General features: G+C 37.7%; 1 protein-coding gene across 1 annotated transcript in view; it reads left to right on the top strand.

The window, feature by feature from the left end:
- The window catches only part of AVL9 (AVL9 cell migration associated), a 1,171,768-nt gene that overhangs the window by 668,449 nt on the left and 478,393 nt on the right, over positions 1-24,926 (top strand). The window contains exon 9 of the mRNA XM_044064846.1: positions 18,974-19,043. Coding sequence (XP_043920781.1) covers positions 18,974-19,043 — 70 coding nt within the window. The remainder of the gene's footprint in view (positions 1-18,973; positions 19,044-24,926) is intronic.

Raw genomic sequence — 24,926 nt, 5'->3', positions numbered from 1 at the left:
TGTCTGTCCCAAATCATCTTCACCAGCTTGCCTTTTGTTTTGCTAGACTTACCACTGTAATCTGTTCCCTTTGACCTTCTCAACCATTTGAACTACTTGGGTGTCTGTGTTAATGTCCTAGTTTCTTCATCTGTCCTACAGTCTGCATCCTACCATCCATCTCAGGCACTTCATTTTCATCAGCTCTGGCTTCCTCAGCTGCACTGCCTTCACTGTCCAGGTTTCTGTATCGTACAGTAGTACTGGTCGCATTACTGTTTGGTACACCTTACTTTTCCACTTCTTTGACATTCTTCTGTCATGGACTGTCCCTGACACACTGTGCCAGTTTGTTACAGCTGTTATGATTCTAGTTTTGACCTCTTCATTCATACATCCCTTCTCCGCAACCGTTCCTCCCACATACTTGAAGCTGTTAACCTGATTCACTAGTCTCACTGAAACTGCTGCCTAAATGCAGTCTTTTCCATGCTATCACAACACTGCTGTGGGGCATAGACTGAGATTGAGTGCTGCCCTATCTTTACACTGGAGTCTAAATGCCATAAGTCTGTCACTAATTCTGATGACAGCTAATTCCCAAAAGTGGTTGGTCTATACCACTCTTCCCCTGATAAGGGGAAGGCTTCTACCCCCTGTATTTTACAGTCATGCATTTATATGTGTGTGTGTGTGTGTGTGTGTGTGTGTGTGTGTGTGTGTGTGTGTGTGCGCGTGCGTGTGTGTGTGTGTGTGTGTGTGTGTGGTGTACGTGTGTGTTGTGTACGGTGCAGTGGTGCAGCGGTAACGTTGTTACCTCACAGCAAGAGGTTCTCCAGTTCGATTCTTGGCTGGAGTGCCTTCTGTGCGGAGTCTGCATGTCCTCCCTATGTTCATGTGGGTTTCCCCCCACGTTACAAAGACATGCTTTGGGAGCATTTCTCCCTAGACCTCCACTGAAAATTGGCTTTATTCCAAGTCGGACTTTCCCAGTAAAGAAATGTAAAATAAATGTACATACATACATACATATCTGTACAAATATATGCATATAAAATACATGCTATATTATAATTACATACAGACACACGTGTGTTTGTGTGTGTTTACACACGCATATACACTAAATTAACTAATGAACAGAAGCAACACACTGTTTACATATGATATAAGGTAAACACACCACCAAGCAGACATTCTGTATTATGATGAGATAAATTTACATTAAATTTCACTTTCATGTCTTTCCCTTCAAATTAAAGATGATGGTATCATAATTTGTTCAAATTGAGAGGGCATAACTGTGGACAGGCATCAGAAAGATAGTAGTTTTGCCAGTATGATATCCAAGTTAATGTCATTTGCAGTTACATTTCAGTCTATTTTTTTTTCAAATTGTCTTTATTCACATACACAGTTAATATTTTGGCATATTATATTTTATGTTGAATAGTTTACTCAGTCAGTGCTTAGGTAGTTAAAATCCTGCTTCCACCCATAAAGATTGTATTTTCATGGTAGCGTTCGAAAGACATGCCTGTGTAAATGGGCATGCCTTTGTTGAAGGTTAGGCATCGAGCTGGCACCTCGGCGTTTCGTAAAAATCTACTGCCAATCATTAGCGGACCGGAGTTCCGTTCTGGCGACCCCTTACCGGGAAAAGTTGAAAGACAAACAACAACATTTATACCTTAGAAGGTTAGTCACAAAATTCTCATGCTCTGCAGGTGACATTGACACTATGGTAGTTTCATGTAATATTGTAGTCAGTACCACTATATATGAGCACTTTCTAGTTCTGAGTTATTTTCCTGCATTCTGCTTTTTACAAGCTGTTTTACAAAAAGATAGATACTAAAGCACCTAACACACCAGAGCTGCAACGGTCAAAGAACATATGCCCTGGAATTATTATATGCCTTTTAGATCTTGAAATTACATATCTGTAATGTTACCAGTGTCATCATCCTCAAAGCTAGGGATGGGTTCAACCTCACCTATTTTACTTCTGAAAATTCTAGAATTTAGAAAAGCCACATTCATGTCTATTTTTTATCTTTTGTATCTTTCATTTTTTGAATTGGAATGTTATGAGGTCTAAAAAAAGCACTATGGGATAAAAAATGTTCTTTATCAGTAATTATGCATCCTGATACCTTTGCTCAGCAGGTAAAGCCCAAACTAGAGTATGGAATAATATGTTAACGTAAGAAAACTAGCATGAGTAAATTTGAAAGAGTACAATGGAAATATGCCAAGGGCATCCTTGAATATGAAAGTTTAAGATATTACGGAAGATTAAAATATCTGAACTTGTACAATATCTCATACTTGTGTTTAAGAGGAGACCTTATTCAGGCATATAGGTTATTTAGAGAACACTATACCTGGAAATGTTTGGGGTTAACAAAGAGTAGTAGAGGATCATCCGACTAACTAGGTAGAAGATGAGATAGAAATGAAAGATGTACTAACTGGTTTTCTGAGAGAATAGCTGTTGCATGAAATAGACTACCAAATTTGATTAAAGCAAGCACTAGTTTAGACATTTTTAATAGCTAACTTGGACATTTGTTATGGTAATGACTGCTTTGGTATATTGGCATGCTGGAAGGACTTTACTGACCATGTCTGAAATATTTGTACGTTATGTATGAAAAGTCCGTCAGAGGTAATACATTCCAATTGGTTGCACGTCTCACTCCAGGTTGATATGCACTGAATCCCGTCTGTGTCCTTAACCACTGACTTGAGTGCTAACATTTTATATGAATTCATGAAACTGGATACACACATGTAGTACAGAAGTTTATCACAGTGATAATAGTTAAAACTGTTACTGTGAATTTTGTGACACTGCTACACTATTGCCGTAAGTCAGTCAGAGATGTCAGTTCGTGAGAAGGAGGAGTTTGCACATTGAAAGACTGAAGCAAGTGTTGACTGACTTGACAATATCTTGAGCTGTTAAGGCAAGACACCCCTGACTGATGCTGCTGAATTGTGTACATTCTCAAGGGGAAAGCATATCCAGCAAAAGTGTCTGCTAGATGGCATGAAGATAAACCCAAACTGCAGATTTTTTATTTAAAAGAGAAAACACTTTTTCAGTAAAAGAGAACAGGCATACATATTACTTTGGCATCTAGGTAAAGTGTAAGGAACCCCTTAATAGACTCCTAGCATCTTTGCAAAATGTGACATTATTGTTGGTGTGGTTGTATAATTCAAACTGCAGAGCCTGTCATATATTCTTGTAGTTTCTATTCTAGCCCCATTCAGGATTACCCTATGGCTCTTTCAAAACCCAAAATAAATCTAATCTAGGACTACTCAAATATAAATAGGTAATGATATGTATGTGAAAGAGATATTGTGATTGCTAATTAACACTTGTAAAACAGATTCTGCATTAAAATGAGAAAATAAATGAAATTCCAGCATCTCTCAGTGCAGTAAAAGAATAAATTAAGGAAAATCAGTGCCACAGACCCTTACTAATTAAGGTATGGTTATGAAGGGCTAAACAGAATGTCATTAATACTAATATATCACAGCATTCGATGATAATAATAAGTTACTTATTCGCTTATTTTTCACTGTAATAAAAAGGAGTGGATGAATAAATAAATAACCTATTTCAAAGTTTAGTTGATGGATGCTTAAAGGCCGCTTAGATTCTGTTTAGATAAAACAAAAAAAATTATCAATAAATATGACATATTTTATTTCTTATGAAGGAAAATGTTGGGCTTTCCAGTATGTAAATAGTCTATCTCTCTGTGTATTTCTGTTAATCTTTCCATGGTAAAGGACTACAGGGTCAGGTCAAAGCACATTCTGACAGAGCTATGTCCTCGTCTGGAGGCTTTTTCAAAGGCATTAATTCTGCATCTATTCTAAAGGCAGCTGCCTGATCTTCTATTCATACTTTAATAAAATGTTACTAAATAGATACCTTTTCCAGAGATAGAGTTATGTTTTGCCTGAACAATTCTCCAAGGGTTATTGGACTCCAGTGCTTTTCCTTAAACTTCCATGCTTTCAGCCTAAATGCTGTGGGAATCCATCCTTAAGTCAGCAATACTGCAACATTAATCTAATGAAGAACTTAAGTACAATTGTGTGAGACTTAAAAGTAGTTGAGCAGATAAATCACTGTTGCATTATATGTATCCACCCTTCTCCCGGATTTCTTCTCATTTTGTCAATGGCTGAGGTGGACTACTGCCCCCCAACCCAGTTTTTCACCTGCTATTGTTTCCACTTTGTGTCTGAATCTATCCTCAGTGAATATTATCACCACTCCTTTTTCCTGTAGCAGGAAGTTCTAAGGAATTTCCTACCATACATCCTTTAAGTACCTGCACGTAGACTTGTGCATAGTCATAGGTTGGACATGTGGTGTGAGAAGAAGTTGCATAAGCTTTTGAAGTTACTGGCTGGATGTACTGTTTCCTTGGCAGGATAAGTCCCATAAGTCAGCAATACTGCAACAGTGATCTCTTCAAACATCTACTGCTATGTTAGCAACTTGCACAACTGTCGTTTTTGAAATATAATTTATACTTTAAAATGTAATGACAAGCTCTCTTCTAGATTATTGCCCCATTCAGTTAGTTGCAACACTTTCTAAAGTAGTGTCTTCATAAAGGAAAATATTCTAACAGAATACAGACTGAGCGAATGTTTATATTTTATAGGCTTCATTGTGACAGCTGCCAGTATTCATGGCATACCATGGCACAAATCTAGAAAGCTGCACTTTGCCCTCGTACTTCATTTTTTCAGAGTGGAAACATTTTTTAATACTTCTTTATTGATCCCATGTTTAAATTCAAAATCTTACATCTCCATAGCTAAAAAAGTAATTTTATATTCATGCAGTAACAATGAAACTGGATAATATAATTTTAGCATGCTTTATACGTGGTCGTTATTAATAAAATAATCTTGTATGCAGCAATGGCCAACTTTAATTCAAGTTTCTGCTTAATAAAGACCTGTCCAGAGAAAACATTTGTAAAGAAAGTCCATTTCATCCTTAATTTAAGCTAAACACAATTCCACAAATCTAAATGTGGTAGATGCATTCTTGAAAATACTTAACATATTCACAAATTTTATAAATGTTTTATTTCTTGTATGTTTTAACATTCTATATATGGTAGTATTATTTTGTTTCAAACATCTTTTTTGTTGGTATGAATCGCATAGTATTTTGGTTGATTCCCACTTCACTGAACAGCCAGGATGCTGATGGTGCAAGATTGTTGGACGGTAAGGTTTGGAGAGTTTTCCTTTTTCCCCAGAGCTGGTTGCATAAGTGTGCACATCCTTAAACTAATACTTTGTTAAAGTACCTTTTGCTTTAATTACAGAATTCAGTCTTCTTGGGTAGGAGTCTGTCAGCATGGCACATCTTGACTTGGCAATATATACTTTTCATATCCATTGTATGTGTGTAAATATGTGTATGTATGTATATATATATATATATATATATATATATATATATGTGTGTGTGTGTGTGTGTGTGTGTGTATGTATGTATGTGTGTATATATATATACATATATATATATATATATATATATATATATATATATATGGTACTAGTTAAAGTAATGTGTTGTAGAAGAAATATTGCATACATCTGTGTTAGTTTATTAAGTAATTGCATCACATCACCTTGATTTTGCCTAATTGCATGATGCTTCCTTCCAACCTTTCAGTATTTCCTCTGCCATCATACAGTACTTGGTCTGTTGCCCAATTAGCTAATTAAATGCTAAAAAAATTCTAATCTCCTAAACCTCCTGTTGCTTTACACAGATAGAGTTCAGTTACTGCTTTCATCCTAATCCTCAACTAACAGTAGTCCCAACATTGATTTCTATGAATAGTGTCTCAAACCTTATGCATTGTACAAATTAAATTATTGGTATCAACTGCAGTTAAATCAGGTAACCTCCAGTACACATATGTAAGCACTTTTCACCTTAAATACATATAATTGTATCACTGTCATCCATACGTCACACATTTTATGTATTTTTCAGATCCATCCCAACCAGCATATGATTATGATTGCAACTATGCCATCTTTTTTTCTCTGCTTTCTTCAAAGAAAAAAAAAATATTTTTAGCTAAGTCCCCCTGTCAGCATAACTGACAAGAGAGACAGCATATTCAAGACATATATATTAACTGGGAAGAATAATTATATAGCTTTCATTTTGAAACATCATGCAGCCTTCCTTGATTTTTATCCACTGATATACTCGCTTGTAGTTGTACTTTATACTTGCTGTAGTATTACTTGCTGTAATGTGCGTCTCCTCAGCTCTGTGTCATTCAAGTCTGTGTGCACCAGTTTAATGTTTCATATGGGTGCTTAACTTCTGCAGGCCTGGGTCACCTGCCTCCCCCCACCTTTAGGCTGAATGTGATGGGGATCCTGTTGGGGGGTTGAGGGAGCCTGGAAGCCACAACTGATGCTTAATGTGAAAGACTTAGCTTTAGCAGGTTATTGTCCCTAGCCCGTAATATAGGTTGAGCAAGCTGTGAGGTGTATTTATAGGAAGACACCCCTGCTCAGTGCCAGTGAATGGGTTTCTCCTTCAGACCCACCTGTTTTTTTCATGCCAGCTACCATTCATTGATTTAGCCTCCATTAGAAATAGGTGAACAGTTTGTCCTGTTCAATTGTTGTCCCTTTACCCTCCCCACTTGGAAAGGTAAGCAAGCTTAGCCTCATCATTCCTATCCCACCTCTGCCTCCTCCAGCAGTTGGTGGTGCAGCTCATTGAACTCAGATCACTTAGGTTTTAATAAGAGCTTTATCCCTGTATGCCAGCGGTGCTGACTAGCCTTTCTAATCTTCTTGAAGCATAAAGCAGTAAAATATGACTGGCAGTTGTTTATCTTTTCCACAGGCATCACCTTAATATATATAAAGTTAACAAAGTTTTCACTGCGAACTTTGTCATTGTACAATATAAGCAAGTTTTACATGAAGAGGCTTGCTGTGTATTAACTTTAACTAGTCAAATACATCAGTGCCTTGTTCTGGAAAGTGTCTGGCTTCAGTATACCCCTGCCAAGGAGTAGTCCTTGCTCTCTAAGGTCCCCTTACTAAGTTGACCACTCTTCCTTCTCTTGGCCAATAGATTACACTGTATATGCCAGTTAATTAGTCTCCATAGCTTCCTGATTTCTGCATTCAGCAATTGAAGAAACTCTTGTTTTACTCTGTTCCTCCTTGTTAACTGCTTTGTACTGGCTATAAATTGATTGCTGTCTGTAATAATTTATCCTCACTACTTTCTATCTTAAAATAAAATAAGCAAGGTAGGACCACTAAGGCTATAAAATCCAGTTTATTCCAAATGCTAAAATAAGTAGATACGTGCTTTCACGTGGAGTAACCACGCTTCATCATATCTTAACACACAGTAAAAAGCACTCAGTTTAAATAGTATATCACGTAACAACTAAAAACAATTAACACAATAAAAGAACTCATTAAGCAACTCATTGAACAATGATTATACAGTTAATTATTTAAAGGACCGTGCCTCTAATTCAGGCCTGATACTCACATAGCTGTTTAGTCCTGATGTGCTTGTAGCCTAAATATCCATTTAAGCTCAACACATTCAAAATAATTATTTCTATTACCCCCCCCCCCCCTTGGATTCTCATATACCAATTGCAATGCCCTGAAGCTAAAACTGTGTCTGGTAAACTCAGTAATATGTTTGGCTAGGGCATTCTGTGTGTTAATATTTCTAATATCATATAGGTGATTGTATATTGTATCTTTTAACCTTCTAGAGGTCTTGCCAACATAGAAACATTCACAACAGTTACAATTGGCTAAATATACTAAGTTACTGGTATCACAAGTGGCATGGAACCTGGGGCAAAGTTCAAAGTCCAATATAGGATAGTTATATATCTGGATCACAGTTATGACTTTGCACATATTACATCTTTTACAAGGAAAAGCACCAGGACAGAAACCCTGATTTTGCTTTGCACATTGAGTTTTATCCTTGCACAATAATTGTATGAAGTTCAAATTATTCTTATATGTAAAATGTGTATTTCCTACTATATTGACTGTGGCTGGATCTATAGTTAAAACATGCCAGTTGCATCATACCGTTGATATCAGACATGATCTAATTGTCAGTAGCATATCTGGTGGTAAAACAAACTTTCCTTTCTTTATATCGCTTAGGACTCCTAGATTGGAATGATGGATTTCCAAAACCAGCCTCTATTTGATTTTTTATCATTAAAAACAATATTTTTCAACCTTTCAAGTACTGTCTTATTATAGCCCGTCTACAAACAGCTGTTCTAAGGTATCAATTTCAGCATTTAGATCTGTTTCCTTCTTACAGATTCTCCTCATCCTATGATATTGTCATTTTACTACATTTGGGAACATGAACCTGGCGTGCATACTGCTAAAATCCAGCAGGTCATTTCTCCAGCAAGCTTTACAAAATAAACCAGTCATAATCATCCCAGTTTCATCCCTATATACAGTCACATCTAAAAATTCAACTTTCTACAACAATGATGTCATAGTAAACTTAAAGAAATCCATTGTGGACTCTAAAGTTATAAAATCAATTAAACAAGAGAGTTCACCATCCCACAGCAAAAAAATATCATCCACAAATCTTCTACAGCTTGATATGTGGACAATAAGTACTGTTGAATAGATGCATGTTCTCCCAGTGATATACAGCTAAATTTGCATAAGAATTTGCACATGGGGTGCCCATGGTGACACCCCATTGTTGCAAATACATGTTATCAAATGTGAATACATTACTGGAAAGAACTAAATCCAGTAATGTACAAATTAATATCACTTTATTGTTCTCCATCAAATGCATACTGTTTAAAACCTCTCTAATGGCATCCAAGCCATAATCATTTGGTATAGAGGTAAATAAACTTTTTACATCTAATGTAACCATTACTCATTCATGGGAGGTGCATTCCTTCTTGTGATCATCTAAATCATTCAAGAACTGAGTAGTGTCCTTTAAAATGGTTGGTATTCTCTTCACTAAGGGTCCCAATTTCTGTTCTATATATATAGACATAGTTTCAGTCACCCAACCGCAACTATGGGTTTCATAGGTGGTGGGTGTAGGGACTTATCTACTTTGGGTAGCCCTTTAATACATGGGACAAGTGGATGTTCTATCTGAAGGTAATGATAGAGATTATCCATCTGCCGACGCATCAAGAGATCATAAAAAAGTATCATAAACCTGTCTCAGAATATCTCTAAAACATGACTCATCAGTTAAAACATAAGTATCAATGTCTTCCAGTAACTCAAACATTGCTTTACCATAGTCATTCTTATTCATGAGAACAATGCCCCCACCCTTGTCTGCAGGTCTGATAACTAGGGCCATGTTGTTCTGCAGAGACCGCAGTGCTTCTCTTTCACTCGGGTCTAGATAAAATATGAACCGTTCTTTTTATCATACAATTTCTCATAAATGTGTCTTTCACAGGCCTTTATAAAACATTCTATAGGCGCTGGCAATACCGGGTTATAGAGACTCTTAGGCATTAAAGAGTATTCTGCTGGTTGACTGACGTCATTACTAAACAATAACTTCAAACAAACATTACACCCAAACATCCTCAAGTCAGTTAATAAGTCACTCACATTCGTTCCTGTCGAAGGAATAAAAGATAATCCTTTATTCAAGAGGTAAGTCCCAGCCATGTTCAATACATGGTCAGACAAGTTAAAAAATCAACTCATTTATCTCCTTGTTCTTTGGCTCACGCTGTTTCTCTCTCCTGAATATTTCCTCTTCAAGCGACCCTGACTGGTGGATCTCGTCTGGGATGTTGTGCTTGATTTGACCGGTAGTGGTAAAAAACGTTCCACGTTAAAGGGAGCCATTAATTTAGGTCTGGCTCCAGATGCAATGCCCTGTGATGCTTGTTGATTGGGTGGAGGAGTCAGACCTAGCAGTGTAGTATGTTGAGGTTCCAACTGCTGTAAAGAAACATCACTCGTACCTGCCACTTAATCTGTCCTGGTATTGACAGGTGGTGCAGTGGAAAGGATCTCAGAGGTATTATGAGGCATGATGGTACTCAAGGTAACAGGGGTAGGTTCTTCCATCTGAGTTATGGAGGCATTAGACACATTATTCCTCGGCCAAGTAAAAACATTGCCGAGGCTAACGTCTTTAAAGTCCCGTTGTAGCTTGCGTTGTTTCGTATGTTGAAGTCTGTTACTGTAAAGGGATGTGTTAGTAAGTATATATCTCACCCTTGAAGCGGCAAGATAGATCTTTATGTTGCACTTCCACTTTTTTCCTCAGTTAATCCTGTATGGGACAAAAATAATCAATTAAAAGTTTCATGTATTTAAAGCCCAGTTCGATGTTAAGTTGCTGCCAACTTTTCAACAATTCAGGATGAGTATTGCCATAGGTCAGCATACACAATATTCTCATCCCCCGCGGGGTTACATGAAAGTGTATGCTAGCTTCTAGATGACAACACTACCAGGTTAAACGTTTTAGTTTATAAAGATCATTCTCAAAATCCTTTAATAAACTATTAAATTCTTGAAAATTGTCCACAGTACCTGTTTGTATAAATGCAGGGTACCGTTCTAAATCCAAGTTCAGAAGCGGATTACCCTGCTGTATAAAGATGTCATTCCATTTCGATTGTAGATTCGCTCTCGTAGGGTTGTCCAATTCCAAGGAAGCAGTTTCAGCCATGTGGCTATGGTGACACCAAAAATAACCAAAGAACACAAAAACAAAGGTAGTCACTGCTGCCCAAAGGTCCAGTGCCAGAAGACACCAAAAATAAAATAAAATAAGCAAGGTAGGACCACCAAGGCTATAAAATCCAGTTTATTCCAAACGATAAAATAAGTAGATAAGCGCTTTCACGTGGAGTAACCATGCTTCATCAGATCTTAACACACAGTAAAAAGCACTCAGTTTAAATAGTATATCACGTAACAACTAAAACCAATTAACACAATAAAAGAACTCATTAAGCAACTCATTGAACAATGATTATACAGTTAATTATTTAAAGGACCGTGCCTCTAATTCAGGCCTGATACTCACATAGCTGTTTAGTCCTGGGTATATAGGTGCTCATAGCCTAAATATCCATTTAAGCTCAACACATCGAGATAATTATTTCTGTTACCCCCTCTCGGATTCTCATATACCAATTGCAATGCCCTGAAGCTAAAACTGTATGTGGCAAACTCAATAATATGTTTGGCTAGGGCATTCTGTGTGTTAATATTTCTAATATCATATAGGTGGTTGTATTGTATCTTTTAACCTTCTAGAGGTCTTGCCAACATAGAAACATTCACAACAGTTACAGTTGGCTAAATATACTAAGTTACTGGTATCACAAGTGGCATGGAACCTGAATACTTTCTATCTTATCTACATCCTTATACTCAATGCTTTTAAACCCTCTGTTTCTCATATTTCAGAAACATAATAAAAGATACTAGGACAATCTAACTGTCTTACTTCATAGAAAATCCTTCCTACCTTCTACCAGTTTTCAGACACCACCACCACTAAATATCCTAAAACCCTGCAACTTCTTGCTTCCTACTTTCCCACTACCTGTCATCAATAAAATACAGATCCCTTTAAGTAATTGTGCTACCTCTCAGCTTATCCTGTATTCTTCTCCTCCTACTGAACCATTTTTCATCCTACCATGACTTGGTGATAGCTCTCAACATCTCTCCTACTCTGTCCCAACCACCTCTCTGTACTTCCTCCCTAAACTCTCTACACATTCCACCAGACCTGTTTAATGATGCCCTCACCTTTACCCCAAATATATACTGACTAACTTCATTTCAACTCATATCAAAATAAAATTCAGTGGAAAAATGCTGTCCAAAAAACAAGAATCTATAATACCCCAGTATACTAAAATCCTCCTAGGAGGAGACACTCACTCTAATCCTGGCCTCACCTATATCAGCCAACATCAAGACAATTATCTTCCACACACTGCTCTAACCCCACACTTGTCAACTCCCAACCCTGATTATCTAACTTTTGCTGCCATAAATTTTAGAAGCACAAGAAGTAAAACTACTGAACTACATGCCTGGATTACCCAACACAAGCCTGATAAACTAGTCCAAAAATTACACCCCTCCTCTATAATATCACCAATAATGACCATATAAATAAAGAGGAAAGGTGGTGGCATTGCTTTTATATTTCTCAACATCTACCACACCCCCCCCCACAGCAAACCAACACCAAAATTCATTTCAGAAGAGTTTCTTACTACTTCCCTAAAACCAAATAAATGTAAACAAATACTGTATGTATTACTATCCTTTACATCCCTCCTGGCAACAATACAGCTGCACTGGAAGATGTGGTAAATTGGATATCCATATCATTTCCACTAGAAAATTACTACTAGGTGATGTGAATGTCACCTGGTTGGACACAAACTCTTACTCCCCTACGTATAGTGTGAACTTGTATAGTTTCACACAACTAATTAATAGCCTCGCATATTTTAGAAAGACATCATATTCCTTATTAGACTGGATTGCAGTATCAGACTATTGCAAATTCACCACCAGAGGTACAATGTCAGACTGTCTTAGTAAGGTACAATGTCAGACTGTCTTAGTGACCATCTCTCCCAGTCTGTACAACCAGATGTCATACACATCTACTTAAGTAGTATTTTATTAAAAAGCACTCAACCTGTCCAAATTTAACTCAAATATTCATTACTACCCTATCATCTATCAACTGGAGCATCCTAAAAATCCTCTCCCTAGATGATGCTGTAAATTAATTCAATACAACTTTGCTAAATATCCTTGCATCTCCTAGAAGTAAGAGACTAAAAACAAATAATGGAATTTGGCTGTCCAAAAATAGTAGAATTCTGATGCATGATAGAGAAAAAGCATGGAAGTAATGGCAAAAGTGTAAAACACCACAGTATCTTAAAAACAGCAGAATGCTATACAACAGTACTAAAAAAGCAGTAAAGGAAAACAAAGAAATATGTACATACTTTAACAGCTTTCAGAACAATACAAGGATTTCCACCCCTGCCCAATTGCCACATATCACCACATCCACATTCACCTTCAGACCTGTGCCCCACATCCTGTATAAAAGTACTCTTAAACTCAAACTGTGCTCTCCTTCAGTTGATGACTTTCCTAAAGATTACCTTAAAATAGCAGCTGATAGCATTGCCTGTCCTGTCTCAATCCTTATAAACAGGTCAGTCCAGAATTCCCACATTCCCTCTCTCTTGGAAAAACAAATCACACGTTATTCCTCTACACAAGAGAAAATTCAACAGTGATTACTAACTTTAGGCCCATAGCAATCTTATCCCCCTGTCCCAAAATACTTAGCCTGCCAATTTTTTTTTAATACATTTTTCTATTGCTTGCAGGAAGAACTCCTTTCCCCCACATAACATGGCTTCCTTCCATCCAATAGTACTAGCACTGTGCTTCTAACCTTTATAGATACTGTCAGTAAAGCTAGAGATGATGGCAAACTAGTCTCCTCCTTATTTTTAGACTTGTCTAAATCCTTCTACACAGTTCGCCACAACAGACTTCTACTTCAAATGTCCTCACTTGGTCTGTCTCAGCCCATCATTTTTTGGTTCAACAGCTACATCTGACAATCTGACACATCTCCAAAAAATGACTTGGGAAGCTTTAACAGCCACTGAAACATGGCTTTGTAACTCACAACTCATACTCAACCCAAAAAAATACAACTTTTTTTCCCCGCAAATCCCTTTCTCATGAAAAACAAAATTCAAAATATTTGCTCATAATAACACAACCATTGAAGACGCTTCTCATAGCAAATTATTAGAGATGATAGTGGATGACCATCTTAAATTTGACCTGCATATACAAAATTGCATAAAAAAACTTAGAAAAAAACTGGGGATGCATTACAGAGCCAAAAACTTTCTCACGAACACAGCTAAAACAACACTTGCCACTACTTGCCTGCTCCCCTCACTACTTTATGGCACTCTCATACATAAATAACCTCCATACATCACAAAAGTCAAATCTTGGAGCAATACTATAATAAAGTGGCTAAATTTGTAGCAACTACCCCTTTCAGAACCAACCACTGTATAGCACTAAAAAGCCAAAACTGGTTAGAACTACTCCATCAACTAACATATACACAGCTTCTTACCACATGTAAAATTATCCAGCATCCATCTGTTTGTTCCGCACTAAATACCAGTGTACAATCTGTTATTACAGTCAAATGACCAAAAACTCTCTGCCCACAAACCTATCAGATCTGCTGGACATGGCCTGTACTGGTGCCATGTTGCTAAGGCCTAGAACTCCTTACCTGTATCCATCAGGTCATAACCCTCCCTCCAGACTTTATAAACCATTCTGAAAGACTTCCTGGCCAAAATCTGTCTTTGTTGTTGCTCAACCCCAGGCTAAACTATATCCCTAAGTATAAACAAGTGCCTCTTCATACTTTGCACCTCCTTACTCGCCCTTCTTCACTCACTTCCTTACTTCAGTTTCTCTCTCCTGACTCTCTTTCTAAATGTGGTATAACCCTGTTTTTTTTTTCTCTCTCACTTCATATTGCAATTCCTGTTTGAATTATACTAACTTACCTTTAATTTCACTATAAACTGGCTAAAATTTATCTTAATATTAAATTATCATCATATAAGTTGTATCTATTTGTTTTCACATTGTCTAATATGGCATATTTATTTAAATCGTAGATGTTTTTTGTACTGTTTTTGAAGACTATAAAATTGTTCTTAAAATGTTTTTGTAATACTTTTGGAGCTTTTCTCTTCAGGCCTTAGGTGAAAATGGGCTGCTGCTCAGCTGGCCTTTCCCAGTAATCAAATGTAAGTAAATAAGTCATCTATGCATAACTTGACTTCAGTCACACAAGTAGTGCCTTCTCGTGTTGAGCTCTCACTCCCAGTCCAGAAAAGAAAAACTGAACAAACCTGGTGGGGCAAAAAACTTCTTCCATTAGGCCTGACCTGAAATTTGTCATTAACCTTCAGCTTTGTCTGCCTTTTCTAATACTAAGAATTTTTTTTTAAATTTATCTATATCAACTTAATCAGCAAACTGTTGTATCAGTTGGAATAACTAAACAGACCCATCACTGAGAAATATTTATTTATTTTAGACTCCTTTGACAAGCATGAACCTAGTGTCTTCATGTAACCATAAACACCATGTGCTAGATAATCTTGTAATAACTCCTTTATCATATAGCTTAGAGAACTCAACAGATAGTAGCATCAGCCTTGCTAAAAAATCTTTTAACCTCCATCCCATTTTTAAACCAGAATCATAACTTTATGAAGTGCATCCAGCTCTGAGCACAGCACTCAAAAGCTTATTATTGGCAGTTAATATTTCTTTATTTAATAATAGTTAAAGGACCACTACGGGCAAACAATGAAAAAACATATATTTTTTATCTTGCCATGATTTACTGCGCTTCCTAAAGCTGCCTGCAGCAAAATAAATGCTCTTTCCTAATTTTATTTTTTTTTTACTCTTGTCTGCCCTCATGAGGGCAGACATTGTGATTCCTTTGGAAAGCTAAATCTGTCTCAATGCACAGACTGTGAGAACAAATAGCCCTACCATTTGTTGTCAGACTAGACTTCCATTCACTTAGAATGGACCACCTGAAAAAAAATGCCAAGTTTGAGAGTCTGCAGCTCATGTGTCATTGACTGGTATGTGCTGAGTTTTACAAATGTTGTTCCTATTGATGTACTATACATTCTCTGAAAGAAACTTGCAAAAGTGTCATCAACAGATTACTGAGATAAAAAGACTTTTCACAAGGAGCAGTTTTGCAAGTTTCGATTCCTGGCCAAGTTACTCCTCCCATCTCCCCTCCTTCAGTGGGCTACAGTCTCACATTTCCAGCTTTACTAGATTCAGCTGTTTAGTCAACTTTGCATGACAAAAGACATCAAAAAATACAAGCACATACCAGTCAATGACACATGAGCTGCAGACTCACAAACTTGGCAGTTTTTTTTCAGGTGTTTCATTCTAAGTGAATGGAAGTCTTGTCTGACAACAAATGGTAGGGCTATTTGTTCTCAGTCTGTGCATTATGGGACAGATTTAGCTTTCCAAAGAAATCCCAATGTCTGCCCCTATGAGGGCAGAAATGGGTAAAAACACAATAGAATTAGGAATGAGTACTTATTTTGCTGCAGGCAGCTTTGGGAGGTGTAGTAAATCATGGCAAGATAAAAAATATATGTTTTCTTCATCATTTGCCCATAGTGGTCCTTTAAATCACTGCCTTGAAACATTTGAGTGTTTACCCTTGTTCAATGAAATAAACATATTTTGGAAGAATAATTGAGCCTTGAATGTGGGTAGTAACCATGTCAGACACTCTAGGTATTTATTGTCCACTGTTGTAGTAGTGATAACTTCTTGGGACTTATGCTCAGAAGGCTCGATGTCCAGCTTGCCTTCCAGAGCTTTTCATCTTTTCCCCTCCTGGCTGGGCAGATGCCTTCCCACCTTTTGGTAAAAGAGAGATTTCTGCCTTACTTACAGACTTTTACCCTTCACCCTATTCATAGCACTACTTAAAAAAGTTACTAAATAAATACCTCTGGCTGCTGATAACCTTCCCAATGATTTTCGGAAAATTGCAGATGCATTACCCTTCAAGTCTCCATTCAGATCCACCAGTCAATAACTGAAAACTATGTCCCTTTTGTTTGGAAAAATTCCGTTATAATCCCACTTAACAAAAGTGGTATATCAACTGAGTTTACTGAACGTAGACCCATTTCAATTATCTTACCACCTTTAGAAGTCCCAGAGATATGCAATCATGCACAACTCATACATTTTTTTAAATAATGACATTCTTCTCTCCAAAGCACAACACAGTTTCAGACACAGCCACAGTACTACAGCTGCTCTTCTTAATTTCACTCACATTTTAACTCAACAGAAATTAAGACAATTTAGTCAACTAGAAGTCCTAGTTCTTAGTTTGTAGGTCAGAAAAGTAAATGCAGAAAAGCAGGGATTGCATTATAGAGACCAGGGAGATTCCACTGCTTACCTTCATGCTTTCAGATGAAGTATCCAGGTTTTTCTTTTAGCTACTTTGCTATGCATAATACCACATAAGGCTCTATTTTTAAAAAAATTAGTTCGGCTAGGTTAAGATATTGTGAACGGTATGGCCACTCTCAACAGCCTGTGAGGCTCTCTTGAATAAGTTAACTAACTTTAATAGGCAAGCCCTCCCTTTAATGAAGCCAAGTTATTGAGGATCAAGCCTGAGAGTTTTGATTTTTTTTAATTGATTAGGTCAGATCCGATACATTTCATAGCTTTGAAGATTAGGCTCGTAAGGTGGGGGCCACTCTTATTGAGGGGAATCACTGTTGTGGCACATTATGATTCTTGAACAAATCCTGTGGCTAAGCTTAGGTTAAACAGTTTGATGAATGGGTCATAGAGGACAAGTTTGGCACTATATATTAAACAAACAAAGGAAAGAACTGAAAGTGGTTTAAAAAAAAATCTCCAAAGCAATGCTGGCACCAGTAGAATTTGCCAGAGTAATTCACAGAGTTGTTTTTTCTGGATAAACTTTACCCTTTACTCAAGAGTAGCTAAGTGTTATTAATTCTCCATAGTTAGTAAAATACATAAACAACATAGGGCAAAAACAATAAACAGTAATGATGAAGAATAAAACGGCCAAATGAGAGATTTCACTTTGTGATGAAAGGCTTCTTTGCATCCTCGCATCCAGGTATTTTATCAACTCCTATGACGAAAGTATATTTGGTCTTTGATAGCACTTTCAGAAAATATTCCTTGGTGAAAATAAATGTACAAGGGATTTTGGGATGTGTTGAGTGTGGATAGATTTTTCTGGGGTAAAGTTTGCGTTAAACTTACTTGCTCATGTTTTGATGATGTCTGTTGTGCCATAATTTGGGTGAACAGCTTCAAGGTCAGACAGTTTGTTGTTGAAACTTTTGGTGTTATGAAACGACACCTTAATGTGATTTTGATGAATTTGCTACAATAGAGCATCTATTAACTGGTTTCTGCCTAAAAAGGCCCCATGGAGGCAGCAAAGGCCATCCCCTTTGAAACAAATTAGATTATCCGTTATCTCATTACATGCAGTTACATACTAGACCCCTAGAATGACACCAGTTATTCACCCAGTCTCTGAATGTAGTTGGCTTTTCTTTGTACTTAGGCTTCATTCTTGGTGAAAGAGTAATTCCACTCAGGACCAGAGTTTTCCTGCATGTTCACTGGCAAAGTACATTATTTTTGATAGTATGGACTACATTCATTGTTAGGATTATTTTTTTTGGTAGAATGTTACTTGCTAGCCCTGCGCAATAGCTTACACATTGCAATGAAGGATTGCAGGGTATTTTATGACTTTAATAACTCTTGCTGAATGAGTTTTGGGGATATCCAGTTAACTGCATACATGCGTGTACACATTCCTAGATCCTTCGATCGAAACAGATGTAAGAAGACAGAAAGTTATTGTACTTGAGGAATAGTTCCTGTTTGTAGTTTGTCACACAGCAGTTATCACTGGTTGTAGGTCAGCCTTTGGTTCCTTTACTGCAAGAACTTAAGCTTATATTCTAAAGTACTTGCCTTTTTTCACCATTTCTGGCTGGGATAAGCTTCCATGTATTGTTCTGATCTTTCAGTTTATTGCAGTAATTAAGGTAAAAGTTTGAGCTGAATAAACGTTGTAGTATAAAATGAAAATGTAGTAAATAAAAGTAAGCATACAACTTGAGTAGCTTCTTCATACTCTGATGTATCAGTAGTTAGTAATTTATTTTACTTCCACTGTTTTCTTTTTCAGGTTTTGTTTTATACTTCTCCAGTATACAAGTTGGTAGGAACTCTAATGACAGTTTTGTCACTTTTCCCAGGTAAGCTATGGATCCATTGTTTAAACATTAAGCTTCCATGTGCAGAGTGTAAGAAATAATGTGTCTTGCAGTGTAGCTGACAGGAAGCTTAACCCTTGGCGACAACTAGTGTTAAACTTTGAGAATGAAGCCTTAGCACTCTGTCCATTTTGTTTATTAGCATATGGGAGTAGCCTTCTACCAACAATTTTTTTTTACTTGGTCTTTGATCTCACCGTGAGTCACTGCTGCCATTTTTGATTTTCGTGTCGTTTGTAGCTTATCATGCAAGCAGCAGTTAAACAACATATGTTGGCAAAGTAGATCAATGTGACAAGCAATGTAATTTGAGCATAGATTTAAGGTATTAGAACTTCTATTATTGCAATGCACTTCTATATATACTGCCAATGTAATACACAGCCTACGTGAACAAGAAAAAGCTGCTAATAATATAAAGGAATTAAATCAACTTTTGAGACTTATACCCATTTGTAGGGTGGGTTGCATCTAACTTTTTGTATAATGCTGTTCTACCTTTCTTTTCAACTGCAGCACATTAAATTGTGTGTTGGGGTGGGGAACTTTCTGGGCATACTGTCTAGACTGGTGTTTAATGTGCAGGGAAACCTCAGCATTCGTTCTGGTTGGTGTTGACATTTGGACTACAGTAGTATGACAAACTGCAGTCTGCACTGTTTTTAGAGTTTGTGGAGCTCAGCTCAAACATTTCATAGTTGTTTTCTGTGTATAAATATAGTTTATCCATAAGAAAAAGGGATAGAATTTACAGCCCCCTCTCTGCTTAATTTTTGTTTCTGGGGCAACAGATGTCCTTTTTTTTTTTTTTTAAGCAAACTGCAGATTAGGACTATCCATTAATGTAGGCAGTTAGGTTTTGCTTCTGGATGTCTTCCCTTCTAGGGAAGGGTAATTACTAGAGTGCCTCTGGGAAAGTTTCCTGCAACATGTTTCACCACATACTTGCACTGTCTGTTCAGAGAGTGTCTGCCTTCAAACTGTGCTCAGCAGTGCATACATTGATCATGGATTTCTATTTTTATTATGGCTTGTGCTCTTCCTTAGATCATGCATTTGCTGTTCAGTTGACATTTGGCTACTGAAAGCTGAAATGTTAAAGCTTTATGGAAGGAAAACTTTGTAGTAGTTGTTTAGGGAGATCACCATGCTTGAAAAATGTTGTGATATTGCTTCATATGATGTGCTCATCTCACCTGTGCTCCTAAATGTGAAGATAGGTGAAGGCTGCCAGCCTAGCTAGATGGAATTTTGTAGATAATTCTGTTATTTGTAAATATCAGTGTAAGCCACAGGTTGGTTCTCTTAAATATTTTAAACCTTTCAACTGTGGCTGTTTTGTGTAGAGATAATTTAAGCTCTAGAGTACATTGCATGTATATAGTTATACTGGCCAAGCCACTCCAATAAGCCTTGACTGTTCAGTTGCACTTAACCATTTGGATAATAATATTGCACAGTAATAATGGGACACCCTTTGTTAAGGGCCTTTTTAGTAGCTGATAAATATTAGTGGGTGGTGGCAAGTGGTACTACCGTATAGTCTGGGTAAAAGGGGCACAGCTTGAGAACCTGTGTCAGCCTTCCCCAGGAGTGTCTGTATGGTTGTATATAATTCTCATCTCAAAGTGTGTGCGTGTCAGCTACTTGGGCAGGAACACGAAGCACTAGTTAGACAGAGAAGGGTGCTGGAGGTTTTAGCTTGCCCCCTAGGCTGAGATCCGGACCCTATAGCTGTACCAGTGGGGAGTCTTATTGGGGACCTGGAGAGAAAGGGAGAAACCAGCCCCAGACTGACTGTGATCTCTGTGTGCTCTTAAGCGAAATTGTGCTTTAGTGCGTGTATTTATTATCCTTTCCCTATATGAATGCCCTCACTGGTGTTAGTGGTCAGGATTGAGGCTCCTTGATTGCTGGGCCAGTGCACGGGCGTCACACTACCACAGGGCATTTTTCTAGTGTGTACAACTGAACTCCATTGCCTGTTTAGCAAATATACTGTTTCTGTAGTTCATTTTTTTTCCCATACCTGTTTTTTATTTAAAAAAAAAAAAAAAAAAAAAGATTACCGAGACACCTCTTCTTAGCATTGTTTTACTGGATAGACTTCCCCAGAAGTGCAAGATGGCATTTATAGGGTAGTTGCTTGAATGTGGTTTTGGCAATTGTTATATCCAGTTCAACTTGCATTAGTGAAGGGAAGAGACACACCCAAGTCATTAAAAAAGTTTACCCTGTAAATCTTTCTTCTGAAATCTCATGAACTTAATCCCCTTCTAGTCCTCTTATTTTATTCAGATGTGGACATGGAGCATTCAAAGTAATTGTCTGATCACATGGCTTCTGCAGTCAGTGTTTCTGTTTGGGAAATGTTTTCTGTAACAGCTGTCTCATATGAGCAGCAATAGCTGCTGAGTCTGGAGTTCCTGTTGATCTTCTACAGAGACTTCCAGAGAGTAGATTCAGAACTGTGCAGCTTTTTCACAACAGTCTTTTTTACTTCATTGAGGCTGTGACATTTAGTCCACCAAGATACATGCTCCTCTTTCTGACTCAATAGCTTTCATTGGCTCCTTGAGCCTTCTTCTCACATTTTGCTCGGAAGGTTGTTCAGTTTTCTGTTTTGTTTTTTTTTTCTGACAAAAAGAAAAAAAATACAGTATTTCTGCTGCTGTGAGATAACGTAGCATTGTCAACATTATTTGGAGCTAGTAGTATTCAGTAGCATTGGTTTGCTGAGTAGAATTGTCTATGAAGACATCTTGCATAGCAGTCCATTTTTTCTGGTAGTGCCTAAGGTTTCTCCTTTTCTTTCAAGATCTTCTATTCAAAGCATCCTTTACACCTCTCTTTAGAATGCCCCTTCAGTGGTCTTTCTTATAGCCTTCTTGCTAAATTTAACCACTTAGTTTGCTTGCAATCCTCCATCATTTTGTAAAATCAAGTAGGCTTTCCATTCCTCTTACAAGTAGAGTGTAGAAATTAATCTGGAACTAAACTTATACCACTTAACATGGGAGTAACACTTTGATCTATACCTTTTTTCTTCTCCTTTAGTCTTATGCATGTAAGCCTTAAAGTATGATAAATCTGAATCACTGGACTTATCAATGTTCAGAATGGCAAAGCAGTTCTGTTCTTGCCGATAGCACTTAAGCAAATATCTTTGGTTTGTGCAATTGAATTGTGGGTATTGCAGAGACAGTCATGACCTTCTATAGGCTAACATGTAGCTGATATTCAGCTACTCAAAAAAAAATGACAATGGTAATCACAGCCTTAAAAGCCCTTAAATTATCCTGATATAAATTCTGAGAAAACTGCAAGTAACAGTCTTGGATTAATACAAGCCCTAGAGCTCTCTGTCAGACACAATGTGTGAACAGCAATACAGTTCAGATCCACAAGAAGCAGTAAGCAAAACATTGTCTTTAACTGCATGCAGAGGCAGTAACAGATGGCACATCATTAATTTGGATCATCAGTAGTGTGGCAGCAAAATTCAGCTCCAGGTTTGGGGGCTCAGTAGGTCAGCTCCCTGCACTCCTTGTCTCTAGCAGCATCTACAAATGCCAGCTGATAGCTGCTGGCCATGAAATAAATCAGTTAGTGTCATTAGTTTCCAGCCACAAAATGATTTGGTTAGTCCAGCATAGTGTATGTTTGGATTCTGCCATTCCCACAGCTCATGTTGATCACAGATTTCCACAGGCTGTATTTGCCACAAGAAGAAAGCAACAAATTGTAGATCTCCAGGTAAAGAGCAACAGAGTGCCAAAAGGCCAGCTTACCCGTGCTAGGGTTAAAGAACACAACTGGTAAACTCGTCAAGCCACAGAGCCAAAACTGGTAACATGGTAAGTCAGTACCAGAATCAAATAAAATAGATGCATGCCAAACTACTAATTTACATTACAATGGTAGCCAGTCAGTGCCAACTTCAGAAGTGATGGAGATGTCAAGACATGACGCATTAGGCAGGCTGAGTCAACTTATTTATTTAAATTTGTTTACCGGGATAGAATACTGGTCAAATAATGGCCAGTTAGAGGCTCAGCCGTGGTTACATCGTAATATAACAAAACAATGAATAGTGTACAAATAACGATTTATGTTTATGAGTAAGCATACATAATTTGTCAAACAATATGAATATAGAAGCTATAACTAACCAAATATATTTACAGTTATGTAACTGAAATAGAAAAGTTGGAAGAGAGTTAAAGCAGGAAAAGTAGAAGTGGTGGAGATATGAGTAGTAGTTGGAAAGCTAATAGAGACCCCAGTAAGATGAACAAGGGGATTAGATTGTATATGTAGTGTCTTTAGAACAGTAATGGTGTGGTAAACTGAATCACAGTTTAGAACAAGTGACATAATCAGGTAGTTCAGATGTATGGAAAGTAAAGTTACAACAAGTTAGAGATATTTGTTTACATGACATGTCCTTTAGATGGACAGCTGCATTCAAACTGTTTTATTATGTATTGTTTGAACTGTGTCCTGAATAGGGAGTACTTTGTGATGTCTTATATCAGGAGGGAAGTGACTTCCATAGTTTTGGGACAGTACAAAGAAGCAATAGCTAGTAGAGTGCAGTCTGAGAGAAGAGGTTTGTAGGAGGGACCAGATTTTGATTTGTTTCTTCGATTCTAGGTTTGAGTGGCAGTAAAAAGTTTAAAAAAGAGAGGGGAAGGCTCATAGGTTCATAGTGTGTACTAGGCTAATTGCCCTGGAGCCTTTACAAGACTAGCCTATAGGATTACTCTGGTATTGTGCCACCCGACCTTAGTTTCTAGTGCCTCTGTCGAGTAGAGCCACTGGAGTGATCCCTGGGGTGAATTTTCTATTTCTCATCCATTCATCAAGATTTCTCTTGAAGAGGGCCAGTGAGGTGCTCTGCTTGACATGTATGGAAAGTCTATTCCATAGCATGGGCAGTCTCTGGATTATGAACCTATCCCACCAGTGGGTTCTGTTGATTGTGGTAATGACGTTGAGGTCTGTGGAGCGTGTAGTGCAGATTGTTTGGAATTTCTTTAGATGTAGCATTTCTAACAGAGCTGGGTAAGACATGGCTTTGTAAGCAAGCAGAGATTGCCTCTAAGTAGGCGATATGAGACAGAAAATAGTTGGAGTTTTTTGAGTCTGTCCATATAGGACAAGTGTTTAAGGCCTAGGATCCTCTTTGTGAGATACTTTTGCAGACTCTCCAGTTGTTGCAGGTGTCTAGTGAGGTACATGCCAAATGGGGCATTGTACTCTATGATTGGCCTAATGAGGGAAGAGTAGTGGGAGACAAGGACCTCTTTCTTCCTGGATGCAAAACCCTTAGTAATGAGATGTGCCACATAGAAGGACTTTCTGACCACAGTGGCAATGTGGTGGTCAAAAGAGAGATTGCTGTCAACCTGTGTTCCCAGATCTCTTATGACACCTTCTGTGTTCATTAGACTACCATCGATGTGGTAATTCATGGGAACCGGGTTTTTCCCAAAGGGAATGACGACACATTTTTTGGCATTGAGCTTAAGGCCATGGTTGTGACACCAGTCGTTGGTCTCAGTGAGGCCTTTCTGGAGGATGTCAACATCACTTAGGGAGTTAATTATGGCTCCCAACTTGCCATCGCCTGTGAACTTTGTCAGCCAGAGTCCCTTTGTGTTGGCCTGGACTTCAGAGAAGTATATACCAAACAGGTGAGAACCCAGGACTGAACGCTGTGGGACACCACTCGTGACTGGCCAGCAGTCTGACTTGGAGTCAGCTACTTTCACAGTGTGGGTTCTATCTGTGAACCAGTTTGCAACCCACCTAGTGATATAGGGGTTGATGCCTAGCTTAGTGAGTTTTTCTATGATTCCT

This window comes from Protopterus annectens, chromosome 3.part0, assembly GCF_019279795.1.
Source record: "Protopterus annectens isolate FY-2018-M chromosome 3.part0, PAN1.0, whole genome shotgun sequence".
NCBI lineage: Eukaryota > Metazoa > Chordata > Ceratodontiformes > Protopteridae > Protopterus > Protopterus annectens.
The sequence above is the reverse complement of the archived record's forward strand: the minus strand, read 5'-3'. Positions and strand labels throughout refer to the sequence as shown.